The sequence below is a fragment of the Electrona antarctica genome (assembly GCF_951216825.1).
Source record: "Electrona antarctica genome assembly, chromosome: 2".
NCBI classification, from domain to species: domain Eukaryota; kingdom Metazoa; phylum Chordata; class Actinopteri; order Myctophiformes; family Myctophidae; genus Electrona; species Electrona antarctica.
In genome coordinates this window covers 23,779,922-23,803,833 of record NC_136807.1, presented here as the reverse complement: position 1 = coordinate 23,803,833, position 23,912 = coordinate 23,779,922, and the positions used below count along the sequence as shown (strand labels likewise).

General features: G+C 43.8%; 2 protein-coding genes across 3 annotated transcripts in view; one reads left to right on the top strand and one right to left on the bottom strand.

Annotated features, from left to right (window-relative positions):
- LOC306937603 (glycerol-3-phosphate dehydrogenase [NAD(+)], cytoplasmic) overlaps positions 1 to 23,912 on the top strand; it is a 359,426-nt gene that overhangs the window by 144,026 nt on the left and 191,488 nt on the right. The gene's annotated exons all lie outside the window — the stretch shown is intronic.
- The window catches only part of col2a1a (collagen, type II, alpha 1a), a 64,445-nt gene continuing 45,673 nt past the window's right edge, over positions 5,141 to 23,912 (bottom strand). Inside the window, exons 29-55 of the mRNA XM_079517630.1 lie at positions 23,786 to 23,839; positions 23,620 to 23,673; positions 23,178 to 23,231; positions 20,796 to 20,849; positions 20,352 to 20,396; positions 19,844 to 19,942; positions 19,026 to 19,133; positions 18,247 to 18,300; positions 17,588 to 17,641; positions 17,394 to 17,447; positions 16,332 to 16,385; positions 15,856 to 15,963; positions 15,512 to 15,565; positions 14,883 to 14,936; positions 14,278 to 14,439; positions 13,901 to 14,008; positions 13,132 to 13,239; positions 12,112 to 12,165; positions 11,457 to 11,564; positions 11,187 to 11,240; positions 10,897 to 11,004; positions 10,710 to 10,763; positions 9,471 to 9,578; positions 9,031 to 9,319; positions 8,204 to 8,391; positions 7,396 to 7,641; positions 5,141 to 6,951 (exon numbers count right to left, since the gene is read on the bottom strand). Coding sequence (XP_079373756.1) covers positions 6,805 to 6,951; positions 7,396 to 7,641; positions 8,204 to 8,391; positions 9,031 to 9,319; positions 9,471 to 9,578; positions 10,710 to 10,763; positions 10,897 to 11,004; positions 11,187 to 11,240; positions 11,457 to 11,564; positions 12,112 to 12,165; positions 13,132 to 13,239; positions 13,901 to 14,008; positions 14,278 to 14,439; positions 14,883 to 14,936; positions 15,512 to 15,565; positions 15,856 to 15,963; positions 16,332 to 16,385; positions 17,394 to 17,447; positions 17,588 to 17,641; positions 18,247 to 18,300; positions 19,026 to 19,133; positions 19,844 to 19,942; positions 20,352 to 20,396; positions 20,796 to 20,849; positions 23,178 to 23,231; positions 23,620 to 23,673; positions 23,786 to 23,839 — 2,634 coding nt within the window. The 3' untranslated portion in view covers positions 5,141 to 6,804. The remainder of the gene's footprint in view (positions 6,952 to 7,395; positions 7,642 to 8,203; positions 8,392 to 9,030; positions 9,320 to 9,470; positions 9,579 to 10,709; positions 10,764 to 10,896; positions 11,005 to 11,186; positions 11,241 to 11,456; positions 11,565 to 12,111; positions 12,166 to 13,131; positions 13,240 to 13,900; positions 14,009 to 14,277; positions 14,440 to 14,882; positions 14,937 to 15,511; positions 15,566 to 15,855; positions 15,964 to 16,331; positions 16,386 to 17,393; positions 17,448 to 17,587; positions 17,642 to 18,246; positions 18,301 to 19,025; positions 19,134 to 19,843; positions 19,943 to 20,351; positions 20,397 to 20,795; positions 20,850 to 23,177; positions 23,232 to 23,619; positions 23,674 to 23,785; positions 23,840 to 23,912) is intronic.

Genomic DNA, 23,912 nt, shown 5'->3' with positions numbered 1-23,912 from the left:
GAGGGTCTTCCAGGTGGTCCCCAGTTAAATAGGGTTATCAGTTGAAAACACTATAGGCCTACCGGTTATTTGAAAAAGGACGATAGGCTATACAAGCTCACAACGCACCGTAATGTGAGCTTGTAGATCTGCTACTTTAAAGATCTTTTTAAAAAAAAATTACAAATTGTGTATATATTTTTTTAAACAAATGTTCCCTGCCACAGCTAGATGAGGGGCCACGGCCAAATAGCCTATATTACTTTTGGGGTCCTTGACATGGAAATAGAACCACTAATATAATTGGTCCTCACTGATGCTCATGCCACCATTTCTGTTGGTGTCTCATTAAATTTTAATTAGTCCTTCTATCCCACAGGGGAAATCCAGTTCTCAGCTTCAACCGGCTGAGTGCTTTTAAACAGATTTTACGAGAGAAACAAGCAACCAGCTCTAATAGTCCGGCAGCCAGGGGTGTGGAGTGGGATTTCTTATTTTTTTTGCCATAGAGCCACAAAAGGCTGTGGTCAGGCTCTGCCAGTGGACCTAATTAGCCTAAGTTTCCTCAACTGTAGAATTCCCAGTCTCTGCCTCAGCCAATTGATTGCCATGGCAACCCCACACCTGCCGTTTGATTACTTAACCAGTCCACGTTTCACAGTCACAGTACACCCAGACCTAGGCGACTATAGGCGCGACAAAAAAATCGCTCGTCAGGAGTCTCTTCCCGGTTTTTAGCTAGGAAAAATAAAGAGGAAGGTGCACGGAGGTGTGGCCCGGTCTCCTGCGGGAGGTTTGCACATGCTCAGTGCAAACAGGAACTGCGATGATGGAGTGTTCCAGCAGAGGTGCTAGAGGTGCATGATAGTTGCTGACCCTGAACTGAAATAATAAAAAGGATATCAAAAAAAGAGAATAATACAATGTTGATTTTGTTTTAATTTTATATCAATTTCATAACTGTGGAAAAAATGTTGTGTATAACAGACTGTGTATAACAGTGTTGTGTGTTGTGTTGTGTATAACAGACTGAAAGACAAAGGACTCATCGCGGGTCATCGCAGTTCCTGTTTACACTGCACATGTGCAAACCTCCCGCAGGAGACCGGGCCACACCTCTGTGCACCTTCCACCCACACTGGAAAAAGCTGCGTCGGCCAGAAAACAGGTAACGCTTTGCCCTGCACACAGCTTTTTCCCGCGTGAGTGGAGCTTCATTTCCATCCACCAGCTGTCTAAGAACCAGGAAGAGACTCCTGCCGTGAGCGATTTTTTTTGTCGCGCCTAGTCGCCTATGTCTGGGTGTACTGTCAGTTTGCACTCTTCAGACACAGGCAGACAGACAGATTAGCCGCTTCCAGACAGTCGCTACAACAAGATGCAAGATGCAGCTTACAGCAGGCATCTCTTCCGGGTTTTTAAACAGCTGGTGGATGGAAAATGAAGCTCGCATGAGGCTGCAACTTGCAGCGTGGGCAAAGCGTTTCCGGTTTTCTGGTCGACGCTGCGCAGCCACGCACAAGCTTCATTTTCCATCCACCAGCTGTGGAGAGACGCATCTTGAATCTTCGTGACTCTACTGTGTGGGAATAGTAGTACCCATACAGAGATCTGGCACAAAAGGGACACAGACAGGCAGTTAAAATGGGTTCTATTACAACGGGTATTGCATACTGGTTCCCTCCCAACTTGCATCGTTCCCAAGTAGGCCAGTGGCCGATGGGCACACGTCTAGTAATATTAATTTGTGGGTCCTTGACATGAAACAAAACCAAATAAGCAAGAAATAAGCCCTTGCTCAGGGACAATTGGACACCTCACACATTGCCTACATTGTAAATGTATGTTTTTGATTAAGGTACAGAGGGACTGTCCAATGCACCTGACCTGCATCTGAACAAAGTGGATGTGCAAATATTTCCTTTATTGTCTTAATAATCCAAATATGCAAAGTAACAGTAACTATAAGCTGTCAAATCATTGTACTGGAGTAAAAAGTACAATATTTGCCTCTGAGATACTTCTAGTGAAGTAAATACCTCAAAAAAGTACACTTTTGTACTTTCCACCACTGGTGGTGGAGACAAAAGGGCTGCAGTGGTGATTAACCTCGCATCACCAGAGTCACTTTCTTAGTCCACTTTCTCCCAGGTGCTTCTGTATGTATTCCTACTAACAACAACACAACATGTTTATGGCAGTGGTGCTGACAGATTGAGAGATTATAGTACCAGGCTTTCTTTTGAAAGGAAAATGCATGTGGTCTCCGAGGCTAGTAACAGGCTAATGCGGATGCTCTTTATCAGTCTGTGGTACCCAGCATTCTGTTCCACGCTGTAGTATGCTGAGGAGGTGGCCTGGGAGCTGCTCAATAAGATCATGAAGAAGGCCAGCTCTGTTGGTGGCCTAGAGGTGGAAGGGTTGAAAGTATTTCGAGGAGGATGAGGGTCAAACCAAAACGTGGAATGCCCTGACACCATCCATTTAAAGGATGTGTGGTTTCCTTCAAGATCGGCCTGACAAGACATCTATCAGTTGACTACACGGGATGTAAATGTAATTCCCCATCTCTTTCTTACATATAGTGTTTGTATTTGTTGATGACATGTAGGCCTATTATTGTTAATTCTTTATGCTATGTTGATGAATTGAATACATATGACCACAATGGAAACAAGACCCCAGGACTATTTTAATCCATTTAGCCTTAAGCCATTTAGCCTTAATGTCTGATGATTGCCATGTGCTGTTTACATTTCTGACTAATAAATCAATTCAATGGCAGGAGTATTATGTGAAGGTGTCTTGTGTATTGTTGTCTGAGTATTGTCTTTTGTATCACATTTTTGTGCTGTAACAATTTCCCTTTATTTGGCCAAGGTTTCAGCCTTGATGCTTACTACTTATTTGACTTGTCTATTGTCTTTCACCTACCTGGATGAGTTTAGGAGAAATACCCTGTCTGCCATTGCAACTGAAGGCATTGCTATACAGTACAAGTACAGTTCCATGTAGAACTACATCCTAAACAGCCCCATTCCAGAACATCTGCTCAGCCATCATTAATCTGCTATGAGTGGGTCAGTTATTTTTCTTTCCTTTTCTTTTAATTTTGTTGTTTGTAAAGTCTTGTGGTTTGTTTTGTATGACAAAGCCGACACTATGTCAGTTACGCCATTCAACCCTATAAACAAAGCAATGAAAAGTCTATAATTCTATTGTTGTTAATGGATAGTTTTTTATTTGTATTACTGGTGCATTCCTAACATGTACAGTATATTAGGCCTACTTCAAAGCAACAGAATTTCCTGTCTTTACATACATTGGTTGTAATCAAAACTCAATATTGGTCTGCATGATAACACTGTTTAATACTGATCTTGGGCCGTTTACTCAATCATTACAGTACAAAATACAATTCCACTCACCATCATTTTCTTCCCTTTATTTATGCCTATAGTTCAAACAAACAGGGGCCAAAAGCACACCCCCACCCTGAAACCTGTGCAGTTGAGTACAGGGGGATGCTGCCCTCTAGTGTCATTAGTGTTTTCAACCTTTTTCATATCAAGTCCCAATATTTATTCAGCATTTGAGCCACATTTGATGAGATTTTGCCTCGCAGACCCAAAACTAAAGAATATTAGGCCTACATTGTTGTTGGATAAGATTTTGTCCACAATTCCATGCTGTATTGATGTTGCACCATAAGTGAGATAACAGAGAAACGTTGATCAACATAAGACTAATTTATCATGCTCTAATTGTGTAGACTTATTGTAAATTAAGTAGCCTTATGCCGGTGTTTAACAATAATGTACCTCTTAAAGGGATTGTGACATTAAAAAAAAGGTTTTTGTAATTTTTCTTAATTTTCTTTAGGTTTTCTGAGCACCCAAAAAAACTGAACTTTTATCATTCAGTAGATTTTCTGTGGACTGGGGTTTTCTAGCTCAAACAAGTGCTCTGATTTCCCTGCTGTTTGTGATGTCACAGCCTGCAAATCCCATATATGTCAATGGGATTTCCCAGCAGATGTCACTGTTTTCACTGTTTTCATTGCAGCTCAAAAGGCTTCCAAACCCCAGAGAAAACTCCAGACCACAGAAAATCCACTGAATGTTCAAAGTTTAGGCTTTTTCGGTGTAGGCCTAATTGAGGTCATAAAACCTAAAAGAAAAACGACAAATAAAAATAAATGAAAATGAATGTCATGAAACCTTTAAAGATCTAATAAGGGTCCATTTGATTACCATAATTTAGCTGGGGACCACCTGGAACCCCCTGAAGGACCACTGGTTGAAAAGAAAACCCCACTAGTCTACATGTAGGCCTATAAGCTTTCTTGAGTTGTGTTTTAGGTCTTTTATTATTGTTCATACATCAGCTGTTTCTTTTCTTTCTTTTTTCTTTTAATTTTGTTGTTTGTAAAGTCTTGTGGTTTGTTTTGTATGACAAAGCCGACACTATGTCAGTTACGCCATTCAGGTTCATTCTGAATTATTGCAGAAGTGCCATTCAACCCTATAAACAAAGCAATGAAAAGTCTATAATTCTATTGTTGTTAATGGATTGTTTTTTCTTTTTATTACTGGTGCATTCCTAACATGTACAGTATATTACTTCAAAGCAACATAATGTCCGGTCTTTACATACATTGGTTGTAATCAAAACTCAATATTGGTCATGATAACACTGTTTAATACTGATCTTGGGCCGTTTACTCAATAATTACAGTACAAAATACTTCACAATTCCACTCACCGTTATAAATTTCTTTCCTTTATTTATGCCTATAGTTCAAACAAACAGGGGCCAAAAGCACACCCCCACCCTGAAACCCGTGCAGTATACAGTACTTTCAATTCTGTTGTTGAGTCTCAGGAAAATACACACTGCATTGCACATTCTCTCAAAACACATGCAGTACACACACAAACACGCGCGCACACAAACACGTGCGCACACACACACACACGCACACACACACACACACACACACACACGCACACACACACATGCAAACACTGTGCACTCACGTACAAGATTAACTGACCTCAAGAACAAACAGCTATCGCAAAAAGAAAAGAACAAAGACAAATTCAACGAACTACACATGTATGAAAGGTTTCGTTGAAAGGAATACAAAAACAAACGCATCTTCCCCTCGCCAGTTCTGTTTTTATTCAAAAGCTCAATTAAAAAAAAAAAAAAACAGCTTAATTTGTTACTTGGTTTTTTCCTTTTATTTCCAATTTACATCAATTAAAAAGTGTAACAAAATAAACAAAACAAAACAAAAGATTGTGATCATAATAAAATTAATAATACAAACAAAAATAAAAAATATACACACCCTCACACACACAGAGACAACCCACCCTGATTGTTCTTCTTCTTTTTTTCTTCTTTTTTTTGAGTGGCTTTCCTTATTGGAGTCCCATGGTTCAAGGTTTGGGGGCAAAAAGAATTCCGAGGAGGCCACGCCTTAAAGCCCCTTTCTCCCCAAAATGTGGCCGGCCTGGCCTGCTGCACCAGTCCCTCCAGGGTGGGGGGTGTGTGTGGTGTGTGAGGTTAGTGGGAATTGGGGAGGGGGGGGCTGGGGAACAATGGATTCTTGAAGTCATAGCACCTTGTGAAGATTAGAGCAACCCCAAGTTAAGATAGCCTGCTCAGCCCCGTGTGGTCAGCTTAGATTTGATAAAGGTCACACATTTTCACTTTGTTTTTTCAGCGTGAGGTAGCTTTTAAACAATCAGGATGACTAAAATAAAAGCAAAACAAATTCTTCCCTTAAATTTGTCAAGGTTTTTTGGGGGAGGGATACTAAACTGGGTAAAACAACATCTAATCTAATGGGGCAGTCAAGGGGGGTAGGGGGCGTGCATGACAAATGAAACATACATCCCAAATGAAACCTCACTTTTGTAGAAAGTGTTGGTGCGCATACAGACACATGTATGTACACAGAATGTGGAAATATATATATACAGTATATATATATATATATAACCATATGGTTGTATAAACACAGACTTTTACGACAATAGAACCAACCAAGGATTTATAATACACACCAAAAAAGAATCTCTCCGCTCCCATAATGTGATGGATAAGTCTGGAGCGGGCTGGAACCTTTTTTTTTTTTTTTTTAATTGTACTGTTTATTTGGTCTACATGGATTCAAAAATGCTGTGTTTTTGGTCGGGACAGGAGGAGCGAGACAGTGGGACAGGAGATGGCGTAGGACTGAGGCGAGAAGAGGGTGTGGCTTGGTTCTGTAGTGGGAGGGGCCTCGTCTTCTAAAAAAAAGAAAGAAAAAAAAAACCCCGCCCCAGTCCTACCTCAACCCCGCCACCCGTTCAAGGTTTTAAGACAATAAATAAGTGACATCGAGTCATGTTTCTTGTGTCTCCATCACTTTGTTTTTACTCGATCGGGTCGGTCCATCTCCCGGTTCCTCCTGGCTCGGAAGGATTCCCCGTCTCTACAGTGTGCGCCATGGTGTGGAAACATGACTGGATCTCAGGAACGTGGGGGGGGTCGTCAGACAGGGAACGCTTGCTTGTGTCGTTTACAAAAAAAAGAATATTGCCGGTGCCCTTTCAGTGCTGAACATCCAAGGGAGTACAAAAAACTTGGAACAGCACTTCTTTGTGTTGAGAGAAAAAGTATCAATTTTCTTTCTTTTTTTCGTTTCTTATAATTTCCATGTCTTCTTTATTGTGGAAGTGTGTGATAAATGTTTCGTAGTTGAAGTTTTTTTTAAACTTTTTTTAACTTGTTTTGTTGATGGCCACTGATGGATATTCCAATGTTTTTTTTTTACAAGAAGCAGACGGCTCCTACGTCCACACCGAACTCCTGATCCGCAGCACCAATGTCCATGGGAGCAATGTCCACGATGGGCAGACGGGACGTCTTCTGGGTTTTGTACTCAAAGACAGTCTTGCCCCACTGGCCTGTGTGTTTCTGTGGGTGGAGAGCAAGAGGAATATGTTACACTCGATTCAAGAGACAAATCTGATTGTTTTACAATTATTACAAAACAACTAGTGCTGCTACTACTACTACTACTACTACTACTGGGATGCACAAGCAGATCCGACATGCGGGAACAACGGTTGGACTAGCGCTCGAACATGTGCTACTCTCGTGCTTGCGGTTATGGTTAGGTTAGGGTTTGAGGTAGGTTGTCGGTCTAACCAAAAAATGTCGGAACTAAAGCCCATACCCCTACTACTACTACTAGCACTTAACTTAAAATGTCACACTACCTTTAAACAATGTCCAAGACACACATACATAATACTCAAAGCTAAAGAAACATGATCTGTAGTGTATTTTAGGCTAAGTGAATATGTTATGTTCCACATGTTGGCGCCGTGGCGGGCGCCGCCGGGCGGTTCTCCTCACCTTGCAGCCATCCTCCAGCACGCCGTAAGTGAAGCGGCTGTTGCCCTCGGCGCGGATGCTCACGTCGTTGGAGCCCTGCATGAGCAGGGCCTTCTTCAGGTTGCCCGTGCTGTGCTCCATGTAGGCCACGCTGTTCTTACAGTGGTACGTGATGTTCTGGGACGCCTCTGTGGACAGCAGCCTCAGGAAGGTCAGCTGGACGCTGGCCGCGTTGGCCGCGGGGCCCTCCTGCATAGCGTAGTTGAACTGTGGGCGGGGCGAAGAGAAGAACCAAACGGAGGGGTTTAATCATCAATATAAGCATGTTCATGAATTGTAAATGGTGCATTTATATAGTGCATTTATCCAAAGCGCTTTACATAGATTGGATTGGAGGAAACCATGCAATGCACCAACATGCATACCGGGAGCAATTAGGGGTTTTAGAGTCTTGCTCAAGGACACTTCGACACTGACTCTGGGGAAGCCCGGGATTGAACCGGGAACCTCACGGTTGCCATCCAATCCATCCAGCCTCTCTACTGGCCACTCTACCCCTGAGCCACTGCCGCCCACCATTCATACAAATTGATACCAAGTCATATTCAGTCATACTACTAGATCACTGGTTCCCAAACACTACTGGGTCGGGACCCATTCACTGGGTCCCCTCGTTGTTTTCAAGTTTGGGAAACACTGGACTAGATGGTCTCATTCATATCAATTGATTGACTGTTAAATGGTATAAATCCACACGGCGAATGGATGGATCATTTCAGAACAGCAGAGAGGAGATAAACTAGACAGTGTAGCACAAATGTAAACCTACATGGAAGCCTCCGTTCATGGTCTCTCCGAACCAGACGTGCTTGCGCTCCTTGCCCTTGCTGGTCCACCAGTTCTTGCGCGGCACCTGGGCGATGCTGGGGTAGACGCAGGTCTCGCCCGTCTCCATGTTGCAGAAGACCTTGATGGCGTCGGCCGTGCTGCCCATGTTGGGGTCGACCCAGTAGTCACCTGCACAGAAACAACAGACAAGAGTGTTCAGGATGTGTCCATGTTTCTCCCTAATTCCCTTCAGACTATCTATCTAGCCTCGGTACCCAGGCTTTTATTTTCGTTCGCATTCGGCTCAAAAAGAAAAGCCTGGGGAAACCCATTGGAAAATCTGGCATAGGAAGTGGGAGTCAACATGTATTTCGCTAGCCGATAACGTTACGTCGCTCCAAATTTGGTGACATCAGTGTTCTCCGCTGTTTTCTGGGGCGGGCACTCAGATTGGTGAACCAATAGGATCTACCGGCTGTTTTCGCCGGCATCCGCCCCTCTAGACCAGAAATCATACAGGCTGGGGCAGGCCAACATCTATCTCTCCACTATAGAGCCACACCCATACTGTATATCCGTTTTTGGTGTGTAAGCAATTATGCAGCCGATATATATGTCTCCTTTTTGTTTAATCACCTGGGGAAGGGACTGGATTTTTATTTTCATTCACAGGGAGGGTGATGGTATTTTATATCAGGACACATACATTTCCTCCAGGGGTACCCCTATTTAAATTTCGACCGGTCCCTTATCTATTTCAATGTCCTCCAACACGATATATGGGCAACTTACTAACTAACTAACTAACTAACTAACTAACTAACTCACCGCTCTTCCACGTTGGGTGGCAGAGCTTGAGGTCTCTGCAGGTGCGTGCGGGGTTCTTCTGCGAGCCGTCGGGGCTGCGTAGGTTCTCGATCTGGTTATTGATGGACTTGAGTGTGGAGTCCACCTCCACGTCGTGCTGCCGCAGTGAGCTCGACGCCTCGTCCGCTCTCATGTAGCGCAGGGGATCCGGAGACTTCTCGTGCTGAGACAGGCCGGCGAAGGCGGACATATCAATGCCGGGGCCGGGAGGTCCTGGGGGTCCGGGGGGTCCAGAATTACCGGGAGGACCCTAAGAGTGGACAGAAGGGACATGTTGGGTTGTGGTGTCAAGACAATGACATTGTTTGTACAGTACAGTTACAGTAGGCCTATTACAGTGTTTATGATGATGTTTTTACAGTAGGCCTATAACAGTGGTTATGATGATGCGTGCCACTCACAGCAGGTCCGGACTCTCCAGAACGTCCACGGGGTCCAGCAGGTCCGATGGGTCCAGGCGTTCCGTTACCTCCGTCTTTACCTGCAGGTCCAACTGGTCCAGGGGGTCCCTGCACACATAAAACAATAATACAGCCGTTAAAACGATTCTCGTTGACATTTCGTTGATGTAGTATTAACAGGGTCAGTGTGGTTCTCAAACAAAGTTCACAAGGCACACCGGTGGGCTGTGAGACAAGTCCAGGTGTGTCTTCAGATTTTGACTAGCCCTTCGGTGTGCCTAGGCACAGAAATCCCTGAAAACCACTGCCGTAACTGATGACACTGCATATAATCTGAACCTGAAAATATTTGCACCAGGGGTCATCAATATGTTCGTACACGGACAAATGTGTCCGTGGCAAAGACTTGGTCTTGTCCGTGGCAATTTTTATTTTTATTTTTTACACACCATTATAAAGTTATTCTTTTTATCACAACACCCAATTACTGAATGTCAGTCTCCAGGTTTCCTTCGGAATATGTATGACACATATTTACTACGAGGTCTAAAAAAAATCAGTAACATTATGAAGTACATCTCAGTGACATCAAAGATAACTTCACTACAGAATGTTACAGATTTTTTTAGACCTCCAGTTCTATTTTTCCATCATTTTCATTACTTTGTATGCCGCTGAGCTCATTCCAGCCTGAGATAGCACTCAGCTGTGTCTGTCTTCTTCTGTCGTCATGGAAGGTAATTAATTACAGCTGTCCGCCTTATCACAGTGGTGGCTAATTAAAGCACACTGGCTTTCATTGTCTGTACTTTCCTGGCGGACCTTTGCTACATGTCACTCCCTGACTCTCTCTCTCCTTGTTTCCTGTCTCTCTACAGTCTACACTGTAAATATCCACGAGGGCAAGACAAGCCTGGGGGATTTCTTTTCTCCTAACTATAACAAAGACAGCGATGAAGGACATAGTTATAGTGCTTGGTGTGGACTGTGGTCGGACCTGATGTTCATGCCATCAACTGTTAATCCATCGGTCGATTGATCGATGATTAACACAGAACAGTACATTGTCTTGCTGGTGTTGTTCTTTTGTTTTTCCTCTAGGATTGTCATGTTGTTTTCACGTGTGCTATTGTCACTGTTTATGTGGTTGTGGTTTATTAGCTGTACCCTATAGCATTAGCTACTAGAAGTATTACTAGAACACTACAAAAAGACTTGAACTGAATCCTGGGAACTCACCTTGGCTCCGGAAGGTCCGCCAGGTCCGGAAGCACCGGCGTCACCGGCGGAACCCTGTTGGCACAAACGTGATGTTAAAACCGACAGAACCACTACAGATACAGTATGATCATGCGCTACAGATGTAACCTCACGTAGCCCCAAAATGTGGGCGCTGCCGCTGTGAACGAGCGAGTGTGTGACTTACAGGGGGTCCGGGAAGACCCTGCAGTCCAGTGAAACCACGGTGACCCTTCTGTCCCCTCTCTCCTGTCTCCCCAGCCTCTCCCTTGTCTCCACGTGGTCCTTGGGGTCCCTGAAAATACACATGCAAAAAATGATTCAGCCATGCAACAAATGGCACCTGTGCATAGTACTGTAGTGCTAGTCTGTTATACAGTAAAGAGCACTCTGGTCTGTTATATACTGTGTATATAACACTCATCCTGATCTGTTCTACAGTATAACAGCACTCTTCCTCATGTGATTATTACTCACAGCCATGCCTCTAGCTCCAGCTGGTCCAGCGGGTCCTGCAGGTCCTTGAGCACCCTGAAATACAAGTGTTTGTTCTCTCAATTAATCACTTCATACCTATTTTTGGGCATGTCACTATAAATGTGTGTGGGGGGGGGATGGGGGCAAAAGCTTAAACAACACAGGAGTATGACTACATATACAATAGCCTTAAGCGGTAAAGGTAACACATGTTATATATCATATTTGTTCAGCAGCACAACATGTGTGTGGTTGTAACATGTTACTTACACCATCTCCTCTGTCTCCCTGCTTGCCCAGGGGTCCGACGGGGCCAGAGGCTCCGGGGGATCCTGGGGCTCCAGGTGCACCAGCGGGTCCGGTGTTACCACGCTCTCCCTACAGGAAGACACAGGCCCATGGGTTAGGGACGGGGGTCGAGAACGAGTCATTCAATCGATTCCGAAGTTGTTGAGAGTCGGAATCCAATAAGGCTTTGGCTTCTGTTATCAATTCTCGTGTAAATGCTCTTGATTCTAGCGGGAGCTGGCGTGACGTCTCGTCGAGAGACGAGAGATGAGAATCATGTCATTGGAATCAAATCACTGGCACAAACATATTTCGCTCTATTAAATTGCCTGCCGACTACGGGTGAAAACAAGGAACATGAATTAGGTGGGACGGGACGGGATGGGATGGGGACGGGACGGGGGGTTGGGGGCGGACAGACGGACAAATAAATCTTCATTATGACAAATAACTGTTCAGTTCAGTCTTCTCCTTGTCAGGTCAGCAGGTAAGCAACAAATAATCTACACAGCCAGCACAACATTTAGACTCTAGAGGCTATACTGCCATCTGTGCATGTCAAATAATATGCTGATATGCCGATGGCAGGCAGTGAGACAAGTATCAGCCTGGCTGAACTGGGATCAGTTTGGTGTACCTTGACTCCTGCAGCGCCATCCCTGCCAGGAGGACCATCTGCTCCAGCATTACCCTGTAACGCACACGCACACGCACACGCACACACACACACACACACGCACACACACACACACACACACACACACACACACACACACACACACACACACACACACACACACACACACACACACAATGAAATGCCAGGTCAACACCGCATGCTACATGTTTTGTCATCATATGCAACTTGTTCATCCTTTTCAATGGAATGAATTTAGTACATGTATTATTATTAAAGATATCAGCACGGCGAGCACGCATACAGTATTTTGCATAGTGGCATAGTAATACAGAATTATGGCTACAAGCATAGCACAGATAAGTCAATTTGATTATTTTTGTAATAACAATGTGGTTTGTATATGGGAGATCTAATCCAACAGTCTGAAAAGACATGCATGTTTCAATTGTCTTGTGTACATTGACTTGAATTCTTCTTCTTACTATGTACCGGTATTTGACAGAGGTGAGTAGTAATGAGTACATTTACTTTTGAATTGTATTTGTGAGTGTACCTTTCACTTTTACAGTAATATAGAAGAAGAAAAAGTGTTTTACTGCTTTACATTGGGGCAAATATAAAGGAGTAATAGTACAGTGGCATTTCATTCTGTTTATTAGTTATTAGTTTTATTTCTTTAAATGCACATTCTGTCTGTTTGTCTGTCTCCGGTAGACTTCAGCCATTCTTTTCCCATTTGACTATCACTTTTAATTCTACATTCTGATTATTTAAACGATAAACGATCAGATTGTGTGAAGTGACTCAATACTTAAGCAAATCTTTCCACTTCTACTTGAATCATTATCATTTTGGAAGTAACAATACATTTATTACAGCATAGGTTTTGGCTCCTCTGCTCAACTCATTTGACAAATAAACTTGGATGTACTGTTGCCTCGGTCTCATCGTCCTGCTAAAATGTATTTTTTACATTTTGTTGTGTCTACTGTATTTCTGTTGGTGTTGTTTTCTTACCTCTCTACCAGGCTCTCCAAGAGGTCCTGACAGTCCAGGGGGTCCCACGGGCCCAGGGGCTCCACGGTCACCAGCAGAACCAGTAGATCCCTGCTTACCGGGCTCTCCCTAAAACACACAATAATACACACTGATCAGTCAAATGCATAAATCACGCACGCACACTGAAACACAGGAAATACACAACTCTGATTCACACTCAGGTTTGGTTAGAATGCAGGCAAATATACGATTAGCTTCTCAAATGTGATGTTTAGGACTGACTGTCCAGTGTCCACCCTTAATAAATGGGTTGACACCCCTCCTCTGGTCATTATTGTTTATGTCCGGTGGGAATGTTTTATTCCTGCTTCTGCTCAGACTGAATGGAATATACATGCATTTATGTTTCGGCAATTTCTGGTTTGATCCAACAAAAACTTGTAATAGGATCAATGTTTGGATAATCCAGCTAAAGGAGGAGATTAAGCTAGCTTGCAAGTCAAAGTTTACTGTAAGATTAAGGTCGTATCACATGAGTTTTCATAACACAATTCTTACATAGCCCTCAATGTCTGTATAGCAAAATATTGTGATATGACTATAAACAGATACACTATCCTGTGAGTCTTAGTTAGTCTAACTGAGTGTTAGTGTCAAGTCGATGTAATGCCTACAATCTCTACAAGTCCTAAGTGACTCTTCCGTTCAAAAATGTCCTACTTTTGAGGGGTCCCCAGTTTAAAAAATTGGGGATTTGAGAACCCTTGGAAGTAAAGCAGAGACTTACAGAAGGTCCAGGGAGACCAGGGAAACCTCTCTCTCCACGCTGGCCAGGCAGACCAACAATACCACGAGATCCAGCCAGACCACTAGGGCCTCCGGGACCATCTGGACCCTGTAGAGACACACACGCACACGCACACGCACACGCACACACACACACACACACACACACACACACACACACACACACACACACACACACACACACACACACACACCATGAAATGCCAGGTCAACACCGCGTGCTACACGTTTTGTAGTGTTTCGTAGCTTTAAGTTAGTTTTGTTTGCTTTGTGCTAATATAGTATAGTAATGTAATTTATAATAACTGAAACAGTTGATGTATCTATAGATGATACGCTTTAGTCAGTGGGACTCACAGGGGGACCGTCCTCTCCAGCATCTCCCTTATCTCCAGTTAAACCAGCAGCTCCACGCAGCCCAGCGTCTCCAGGTCTGCCTGCGGTTCCGCCGTCACCGCGGACACCCTTAGGTCCGTCTTTACCAGAGGGACCACTAGGGCCAGAAGCACCGGGGTTACCCTGCAACACACACACAGAGAGAGAAACAGAAATTAGTTATAACATCTCTAATGCTTTGGAAATATGAAGAGTGAAAGAAATTAACAGGATATTCAGAGGTAAGCTTTAAAAGGACATGAAGTAAGGGGGGAGGGGAGATAAAATTAGTGACATGCATAGACATCTTTGATTGATTAAAAAAATCACACTCGTGTGAAGTGAGGGGCACCCACTGTGGCTGCCACATGACATCGTCACAGGGTGCATGCTTAAAACAGGGGGGGGGGGGGGATATAAAAAGTCTATAGACTTGGCTGCCACATGACGTCACACACGGAAGCCAGACATTGGAGGGGATAGTGTCCCACCACAAATAAACTGTGTGATGATGATCAGATAATACTCAGTATTACTCAGTTAGGATGTGTGATAATCAGATATTATTAATACTCAGTATTACTCACGTTGGGACCAGGAGTTCCAACTCGTCCAGCAGAACCAGGGAAACCAGTAGCACCCTGTCAATGACATGAAGGTCCAAATTATACCAACTAGAATTCAGATTATACAGTACCAACAAGAGTCCGAATCATACCAATGACAGTTATCGTTATAACAATTAGAGTCCGAATTAGTTACACACCTAATGGAACCCCTATATGTGACTATACCTTTCAATCCGGGAACCCCTTTTGGGATTGTTGTAGCCATACAGTATGTACAGTACAGCGTATTTAGCATCATACATTGTTTGGTACATTTTTTATATATTTGAAGTTTTTCAGAAAACATGGGAAAGGATTTAGAATCGACCTCAGGTCTATATGGGTTAGGATTAGCAACCAGTCAATTATTTTAAACGGTCTACAGTTGAATCAATGTATCTTCACTTCAACAAATAAAAACTAGACTAATGAAACTAATAAAGACTATCTGGAGAACATTAGCTGATCTGCAAACACACAAGTCTCATCACAACACAGTTGGTATTTTTGGTACACAACATTGGCGTGCAACTAACTAAGTATAACACTAGGCTTAACATCTATTCCCTGTGTAGACATGAGCAGGAAGTAAAACAACAGTGACTTACAGGAGCGCCCTGAGCACCACGCGCTCCTTTAATTCCAGAAACACCAGTGGGTCCCTGAAAAACAAAGACATAACTATTAACAACATATTTGTGTCCATTTAACACCAGTCACTGCCACTTGGGAACACTTTGAAAGATAATACAAATCAGCTGTTGCTGAGTCTCGCAGAGCAGAGCCGGCTGGATGGCTAGGCTAGCAGTTTTTGGCCAAATATGGCATTAAAAAAATATGAATTTCTAAATTCTATTGAATGTCTTAGTTACAATGAAATTGAGTTGATGTTTTTTTAAGGGTAAAGGTCCTTGCAGACTGGATGCGTCTGCCTGACATGCTGAGTACCCACCACAGGTCCAGGGGCCCCTGAAGGTCCCTGGGGGCCAGGCGCTCCACCATCACCCTTCTGTCCACCCTCTCCAAGCTCTCCCTTGGCACCAGGCTGTCCATCTGAACCCTAGAAGGTACACAATTAAAGACAATTAAAGACGGTAGCATAATTGTGTGAATACTATTTATAGCGTACATGTGACAGTGTGTGATAACAAATGTGGCAAAGTATGGCAGGGCCATTTTTTACATTTGATCTCAGGTTATGAAATTGAAGGTTGTAAGCTTTCATATGATGTGTCATACATTGGAATCTGACAATAGTTTTATTATACATACTTATTTCAATGATCTCAAATAAATCTCCAATCAAAATGCAGATAAAAATGCCGTCAAAGATATCTCACAGCTCTCACAGCAGCGGAGCGGAGCTGAAATGTTGATTTGCATGAACAGTTTTGAACAGATAACACTGTGGATTGTGGTTTTACTCACAGGGGGTCCAGCGAAGCCAGCAGGTCCAGGAGGTCCGTTCTCCCCACGGTCACCCTACCACAGCAACACAAGACAGTCAATACAAGCTTATAGATCCAAATATGAAATATGAACAACATGGACCCTAACTAGCATCCATGGCGCGTGACATTTTTCCCAGAAGTCATGCGGGAACGCCTACTGAGTGGCAAAAAACTACTTTCTGCCTTTGACAGCCCATTCATTGAAACTTAAAAGTCCCATCTGATTGCATTAAACAACATTAAACTCACCAACATTGCAGGTGAGTGAAAGGCTTGAATTTAATATCCTCTTTCTATCCACAAAGATTTTGTTTAATAATAATCCACCATCCAGACATCTTATGAGCTACTTTCTGTCAAGAATGAAGGGTGCGTGTGCATACTCTCTATTCTGGGGCGTATATCACGGAACATTTCAAGATTGTGGATCTACTACTTTGAATGCTTTTGTGTGACGCTGTCAAGTGGGGCATTCATTTATGAAAAAACAAAAAGTCAGAATATGGAGATAAGAGGTTTCTGCCCAACAGCAACAATATGTCATCAGTGCTATTGTGTTCTCTAATCTCTATCAAGGATGAAGAACAGAATCTGCAATATCATTTGCAATTACTGTCCAGTACAACGGACGGTGACAGGTGCTCATTTGATGATGCACACTGCAATTAGTTTGACTGATTTCGCTTTGCAGAAATGTATTTTTCTCTGGATCAATACATGGGCCATGTGACCAGTGGATGCCTGTAATTGGGAGGTTTGGTGGTGCAACAACCTGAGATCAACAGCGTTCCACTGGATCCAGGTAACAAGGGGAGAAGATTATGGGATGATGTTCCAATAATGATGATGATCCAATAATGTTAACTATTCACTAGTTATAATTCTTCAAACAACACTGTTTTTAAGAGTTGCTTGTGTGTTTCGAACGAGAGCGGCCTTTGACCTTCGGAACAAAATCATTCCTGTATAAAAGACAACAACATTATGCAAACAAACTCACTACATCTAGTAGATGAAATGGAATGAATAAACGACTTACGGGGGCACCACGGGCACCAGCAGCACCAGTTGGTCCAGAAGTTCCAGTCTCACCCTGGGAAGGGAATAAACACACATTAAACACCAGCCATTTCAAGTGAACATGGGTCAATATTCAAACTATGTGGATGAATACAAAGTTGATCAAACTGCCAATAAATGTGATATGGCTGATAAAATGTAGAATGTTCTCACCTTGGCACCATTAGGACCAGCAGGCCCGGGAGGACCAATGGGGCCGGTCAAACCCTGAGGAGATCACAGGAACATGGATGGACAGGAGAGAAGATACACAAATTGACAAGTAGTGAGTGATCAGATCATCTGTCATTGAAGCATCAACATCACACCGAGAATCTGGCTGGAACCTTCCCTAAAACAGCCTGAACAACGCTCCACACGTCCCACACCCTTCTGTCTTCAAATATGTGAAATGAACAACGCCCCTTGTAGACTCTCTCCAATTTTAAACCACCCTTCTCACTCCCTAGCACTCACCTCTTCAGACTGAAGGTGAATCCTAGGTGTGTAACCACATGAACCCTAGCGTACGTATTCTGGGACAAACATTCAGCAAAGAATAGCAGATCTACAGCACAATTAGCTCGCAACACATTGCACTGTGACACAGTGTGAGCTTGTAGATCTGATATTTTTGGCAAAGAAATGTGGCGTGTAGAGGGAGAAAAGGACCAGACCGGACCAAACATCACAAGGTGTGTTTAACGGCAGTCATGGGTTCATTTGTTCAGCAGGTTGTGCTGCAGCTCTTTGAAGAGATGGTTACGCTCCTCAGAGTCTATAGACTAAATATACAATATGTATATTGGTTAAGTGGTTTAATAGGTACTCACTCTACCACCGTCCTTTCCAGCAGCTCCTTCAAGTCCCTTCTCTCCGTTGTCACCCTGTTAGACAGAGAGGATATCATCATCATCATCATCATCATCATCATCACTATGTTGGTTGATACAGAGATACAGTGAGGACCAGTGTTGAGCAGGTTACTCAGGAAGAGTCTTAAGTTACAAGTTACTTGCTACTCCTTAAAGGTAATAAAATTGCATTACTTATTAAGTGATATTGATAAGTGATATTACCGTTGACCCACAGACCTGCCATGCACATTAAGGGCCCAATTATGCGTGTCTTAAGTGCCAGGTCGTAAGACTTAATTTGAAACCTGGAGGTGTGGCCATTGCTGTTTGGCCACACAAAGCAGCCAAATAGCATTGGCCACGTACGCCTCCAGGTCTTAAGTTAAGTCATAAGCCCTGGTACTTAAGACAAAATAGGACCCTCAGTCATAATTTTACGAGGGCGCATACAGATCTACAAGCTAACAATGCATCAATGTGTTGATAGCTTGTAGATCTGTTTTTTTTTCACAGAATGCGACAACCTCACACTATGGATTTAGGGTTAATACTGTAGTCAATCTCTGTCAAAAACAAATCACGTTTATAGTAAATAGGTATATTTCACTTAGCTTATACTCTTGTCACTTGGATTAATAAATGCAATATTATTACTGAATGTTTTGGCAATTCTAATAAGTTATCAGGGAATAACTTTGAATTGACGTGCCTTCCGCAAACTCTGACGACTTGAACTGTAGAATAATGTTACTCACCCTGTCTCCCTTGGCTCCGGGGATACCACCAGCTCCTCTCTCTCCTGGCATGCCCTGGAGGCCGGGTGGGCCCTGGGCTCCCTGAGAGCCAGATGGTCCGATAGCTCCCTGGGTGTAAGAGAAAGAGGTGGTTCTGGATTAGTATGGATGGATGGATTTGTATTTATTATTATTACTAAGATGACACTGAAAGGCGTTGGTGGGAGTTGTTTCTCAAATTTGATCTTTAGGACTGACTATCCACACTGTTATTTAATGTGGTCTTTATGTTGTGTCCGGGTAGCTCAGTCGGTAGAGCTCTCGCCTTTGGACCACAAATTCATGGATTCATACTCAATCGAATGAGTAGCACGGTTTGAGTGTGGCAAGTCGTGCGGTAAGTACTGGGAGTTGATGGTAGGTTGTGGCAGCATCCATCTCCCAGGGGTCTAGCGCATTGTAACAGGGACAGACTCCCGCATGTTACCGGCTGATACCGACAATAAGCCACTCCCGACCTACTTACTTTAGGACCGACTGTCCACACTGTTATTAAATGTGATCTTTAGGACTGACTCTCCACACTGTTATTAAATTAGATCTTTAAGACAGACTGTTATTCATGTGTTATTATGCTGTTCAGACATGATAAAAACCGGTCTGATTCCAATCTGGATAGGACACAAATGTGATTTGGCTGACAGTCTGAGTATGGAGGACAAACGAAACACCCGGACAAGACGCTGATACACAGTCGGACACGGTTGATAATGGATTGTGGACGGAAACGGATCTAGTGTGGCTCCGTGGTTCAGACGTCACGTGTTCACAATACTGACCTTGGGTCCGTCGGTTCCTGGCGTTCCCGGAAGTCCGCGAGGTCCCTGGAGACCCTGAGGTCCGGCACCGCCCCTCTCGCCAGGGAAGCCACGCTCACCCTGTGAAGAAACAACACGGGACAATGAGCGGGAGATACATACAGTACCATCTGCAGTGGTTCCCAAACGTTTCAGCTCCAGACCCAAAAGAGAGATTAGACATTTGCCTGGACCCAAACTAATGATAATAGCAGATCTACAAGCACACAAGCTTGCTATTTTCACTAGCTCTTAAACATTTGTTTTCTAATTTATTTTGACTTTTCTTTTCTTTATTCATTAAAATCATTGAATTTGATGAATTATTTAGCTTTTTGGGGAATGTGTTTTTTTTAAACTGTATATAATATGAATTCAAAAATAAAAATAAAAGGGACCCATAAAAATGTGTCACTGTTTGGGAAGCAGTGACGTAACGTGTGCTAATGTGTAGCCTTGTAAAGAGAAGGTCCTGAACATGGACACTCACTCTGGGTCCTGTAGCGCCAGCAGCTCCAGCTTCTCCAGAAACACCCTACAGAGAGAGATGATGTCACCATTAAAACCATTGGAATCATCATCACACATACATCTAAATATGAGGTGTGTTCTGTCAAAGCTTAAATGAATGGCAGGCGGAATGCAGTCATTTTCGATATCGTCATGCAGAAACCTCTTATCTCCATATTTTAACTTTTTTCTCCAATTTCACAGGGGAGAAAAATTAAGTATGAATATACAGTGGTAATAGGTTTGAAAAACACCTGATAGAGAACGGCCAATAGGATGATAGGACAACTGCTTCCAGAAATAGCAATGATGTGATGTGATACTTGATATGTGATGTGTACTTGATATGGATCAAATAGCTGTTTTTTAATATGAAATCCATATTATGATGCATTCATAATGTGAAAGACGAGTAAACTCTCACCATGTCACCAGGCTTTCCTCCCTCTCCTGGGGGCCCAGCAGGTCCAGGCAGACCCTGCAAAACAACAACAAAAGGTCATTAAAAGGTCATCTTCTTAAACCCAGCATAAGGTTTAGGGTCCATCTTATATACTGTATATCCTTAATGTCTGACATGGTTACTGCTTAAAGGCATAGGTGGGGACTCGAATCACATAACTTGAGCTGTGAATTGAGTGTGAATTAATTAATTTGATATCTGACTTGATTTGTATGATGAGAATTACCTGAGACTTGACTACATTTGGATTCTAATTAATTGATTTTTATTTTTGCCAATTCTTTTCTTTTTTCTACCAATTTAATCTCCCAGTCAATTGATACTAGTAGTACTAAAGTAGTAATGCCACCAGGAAGTTGGAATGTCATCTGTGTTTGGGAACCCTTGTCATATCATATGGGAGGTGACAGTCACAGATGTGACTGTGTTTGGGAACCCTTGTCATCATATGGGAGGTGACAGTCACAGATGGCTCATCTCAACGGTGAAATGAGCATTGTTTTACAAAGCCTTGCTGAAAAAAACAACATACCATACATAGGGACTCAGGGACACAGCCAGCGACGGACAAAGCTGTTTTTCGGAATGGGTCAAAAATCTCCGCTAGTAAGGAGCCTCACCGTGAGGACACCCTGCCACAGTAAGGAGCCTCACCGTGAGGACACCCTGCCAGTGAGGAGCCTCACCGTGAGGACACCCTGCCAGTAAGGAGCCTCACCGGGAGGACACCCTGCCAGTGAGGAGCCTCACCGTGAGGACACCCTGCCAGTAAGGAGCCTCACCGTGAGGACACCCTGCCAGTAAGGAGCCTCACCGGGAGGACACCCTGCCAGTGAGGAGCCTCACCGTGAGGACACCCTGCCAGTAAGGAGCCTCACCGTGAGGACACCCTGCCAGTGAGGAGCCTCACCGGGAGGACACCCTGCCAGTGAGGAGCCTCACCGGGAGGACACCCTGCCAGTGAGGAGCCTCACCGGGAGGACACCCTGCCAGTGAGGAGCCTCACCGGGAGGACACCCTGCCAGTAAGGAGCCTCACCGGGAGGACACCCTGCCAGTGAGGAGCCTCACCGGGAGGACACCCTGCCAGTGAGGAGCCTCACCGTGAGGACACCCTGCCAGTGAGGAGCCTCACCGGGAGGACACCCTGCCAGTGAGGAGCCTCACCGGGAGGACACCCTGCCAGTAAGGAGCCTCACCGGGAGGACACCCTGCCAGTGAGGAGCCTCACCGGGAGGACACCCTGCCAGTGAGGAGCCTCACCGGGAGGACACCCTGCTAGTAAGGAGCCTCACCGGGAGGATGTAGGGTGTGAAGAAACACCCTGCCAGTAAGGAGCCTCACCGGGAGGATGTAGGGTGTGAAGAAACACCCTGCCAGTAAGGAGCCTCACCGGGAGGATGTAGGGTGTGGAGAAACACCCTGCCAGTAAGGAGCCTCACCGGGAGGACGTAGGGTGTGGAGAGACACCCTGTTCAACAGCTCTGATGCCAGTTGCCCAGACCAACCTGTAGGAGGTACTGGTGCAGTTGTGCTATATGGACCAAGCCACAGGCCAGAACCGCAGTATTAACAGTGAAGTTGCTGCCTGGTGGTCAAATGTGGGATTGCAGGACTTCCGCATTTAAAACGCTACTGCGAATGCTTCTACCCTTCTACAGTGCGCCTGCTCGGTGCTCAAGTCTTCTGCATTTGAGCACCAGAATTGGTGCTCAAATCAAGAAAAATACGGAAGTAGAGGGTTCTTCCGGGTGCTTCATACGCTGGTGACCAACTTTCATTGAAATGAATAGGTGGGGGCGGGGCTGTCCGCCCTCTAGATATATCATAACTCTATGATATGCCTGACCAAGCCGGAGGCACAGCAGACAATTTAAACCCCCTAGTCTCTGCTGTGGTGGGCAGGAACTTTGAGTGACTTCTTAGCTTGGAACACTTTGACTAATAAACAATGCCTTCTTGACTGGAATATCTGGATATCCTGTAAAAGTCCCAATGCCATATGCACCGAAGAGGGTGTTTGTACTAAGATATTAAGATAAGAACGGTTCTACGCTCAACTCATAATTTGTTCTGGCTTCACTTGACTTTTAATATTTAGGTTCGGGATTTGACTTGTGCTGACTTGGGACTCGAGAAAAACTGATTTGATCCCTCTGCTTAGAGGCGTGCTATTTCACCCTTGAGAAATGATTTGCATTATGCAAAGATCCCAGTGTTTGACTAATGCTCTCCAGCGCCTAGTATGGTTTCTCTCTTGCATTCTATTTCTTTGATGTTTTACTGGAATTGGTTCAGGGTATGACTACTATATTTGATATTTGATACGGTAACGTAACCTCACCTGGAAACCAGATGGCCCAGGTTGTCCTTGCTCTCCTCTTTCTCCAGCAGGTCCCTAGGACAGAAACCATGTTAAGAACACTGTAGATGACACTCAGAGGTCACTCAACAATGGTATTACAAACAAGCGTGAAATGATTAGTATCATACCCAGGTAATGTCACGGCTATTGTAGAGGCTGAATGTGTTGTGTATTGTATCTTTTAATGTATAGTAACTTTTAATGTTTTTACTCATGGCTTTTAGATTTGTCAGTAAAGTAACTAACTAGGGTAAGGCAAGGTTGGTATGTACTGGTTCACTCTATAAAGAGCTTGATATGCTTCATTGCATGCGGTGACACACTCTACTATACATCTACAATTTATAATAATTGATCGACTATTTCTCGTGTGCGACACCAGTATGAATCCGGTTTTCAGAATGAAGAGAAGAATACTCACAGCGGGCCCAGCAGGTCCAGTGGCGCCAGTCTCACCATCTTTTCCAGACAGACCCTGTTCAGAAACACAAGAAGAAGTCCTTTAATATTGGGATTTACACTACCACCAAAAATAAACACATTTCAGTACGTATTTATTACAACAATATTTATAAATGTGTACTTACTCTGAGACCAGTACGACCCAGAAGACCCTTCTCTCCTGGCTTTCCAGGTTCACCCTGTTGAGGAAAATAAATCCCATTAGATATTCTGAGATCAAACGTTTATTATGTCCTTCTAACAATCTTTAAC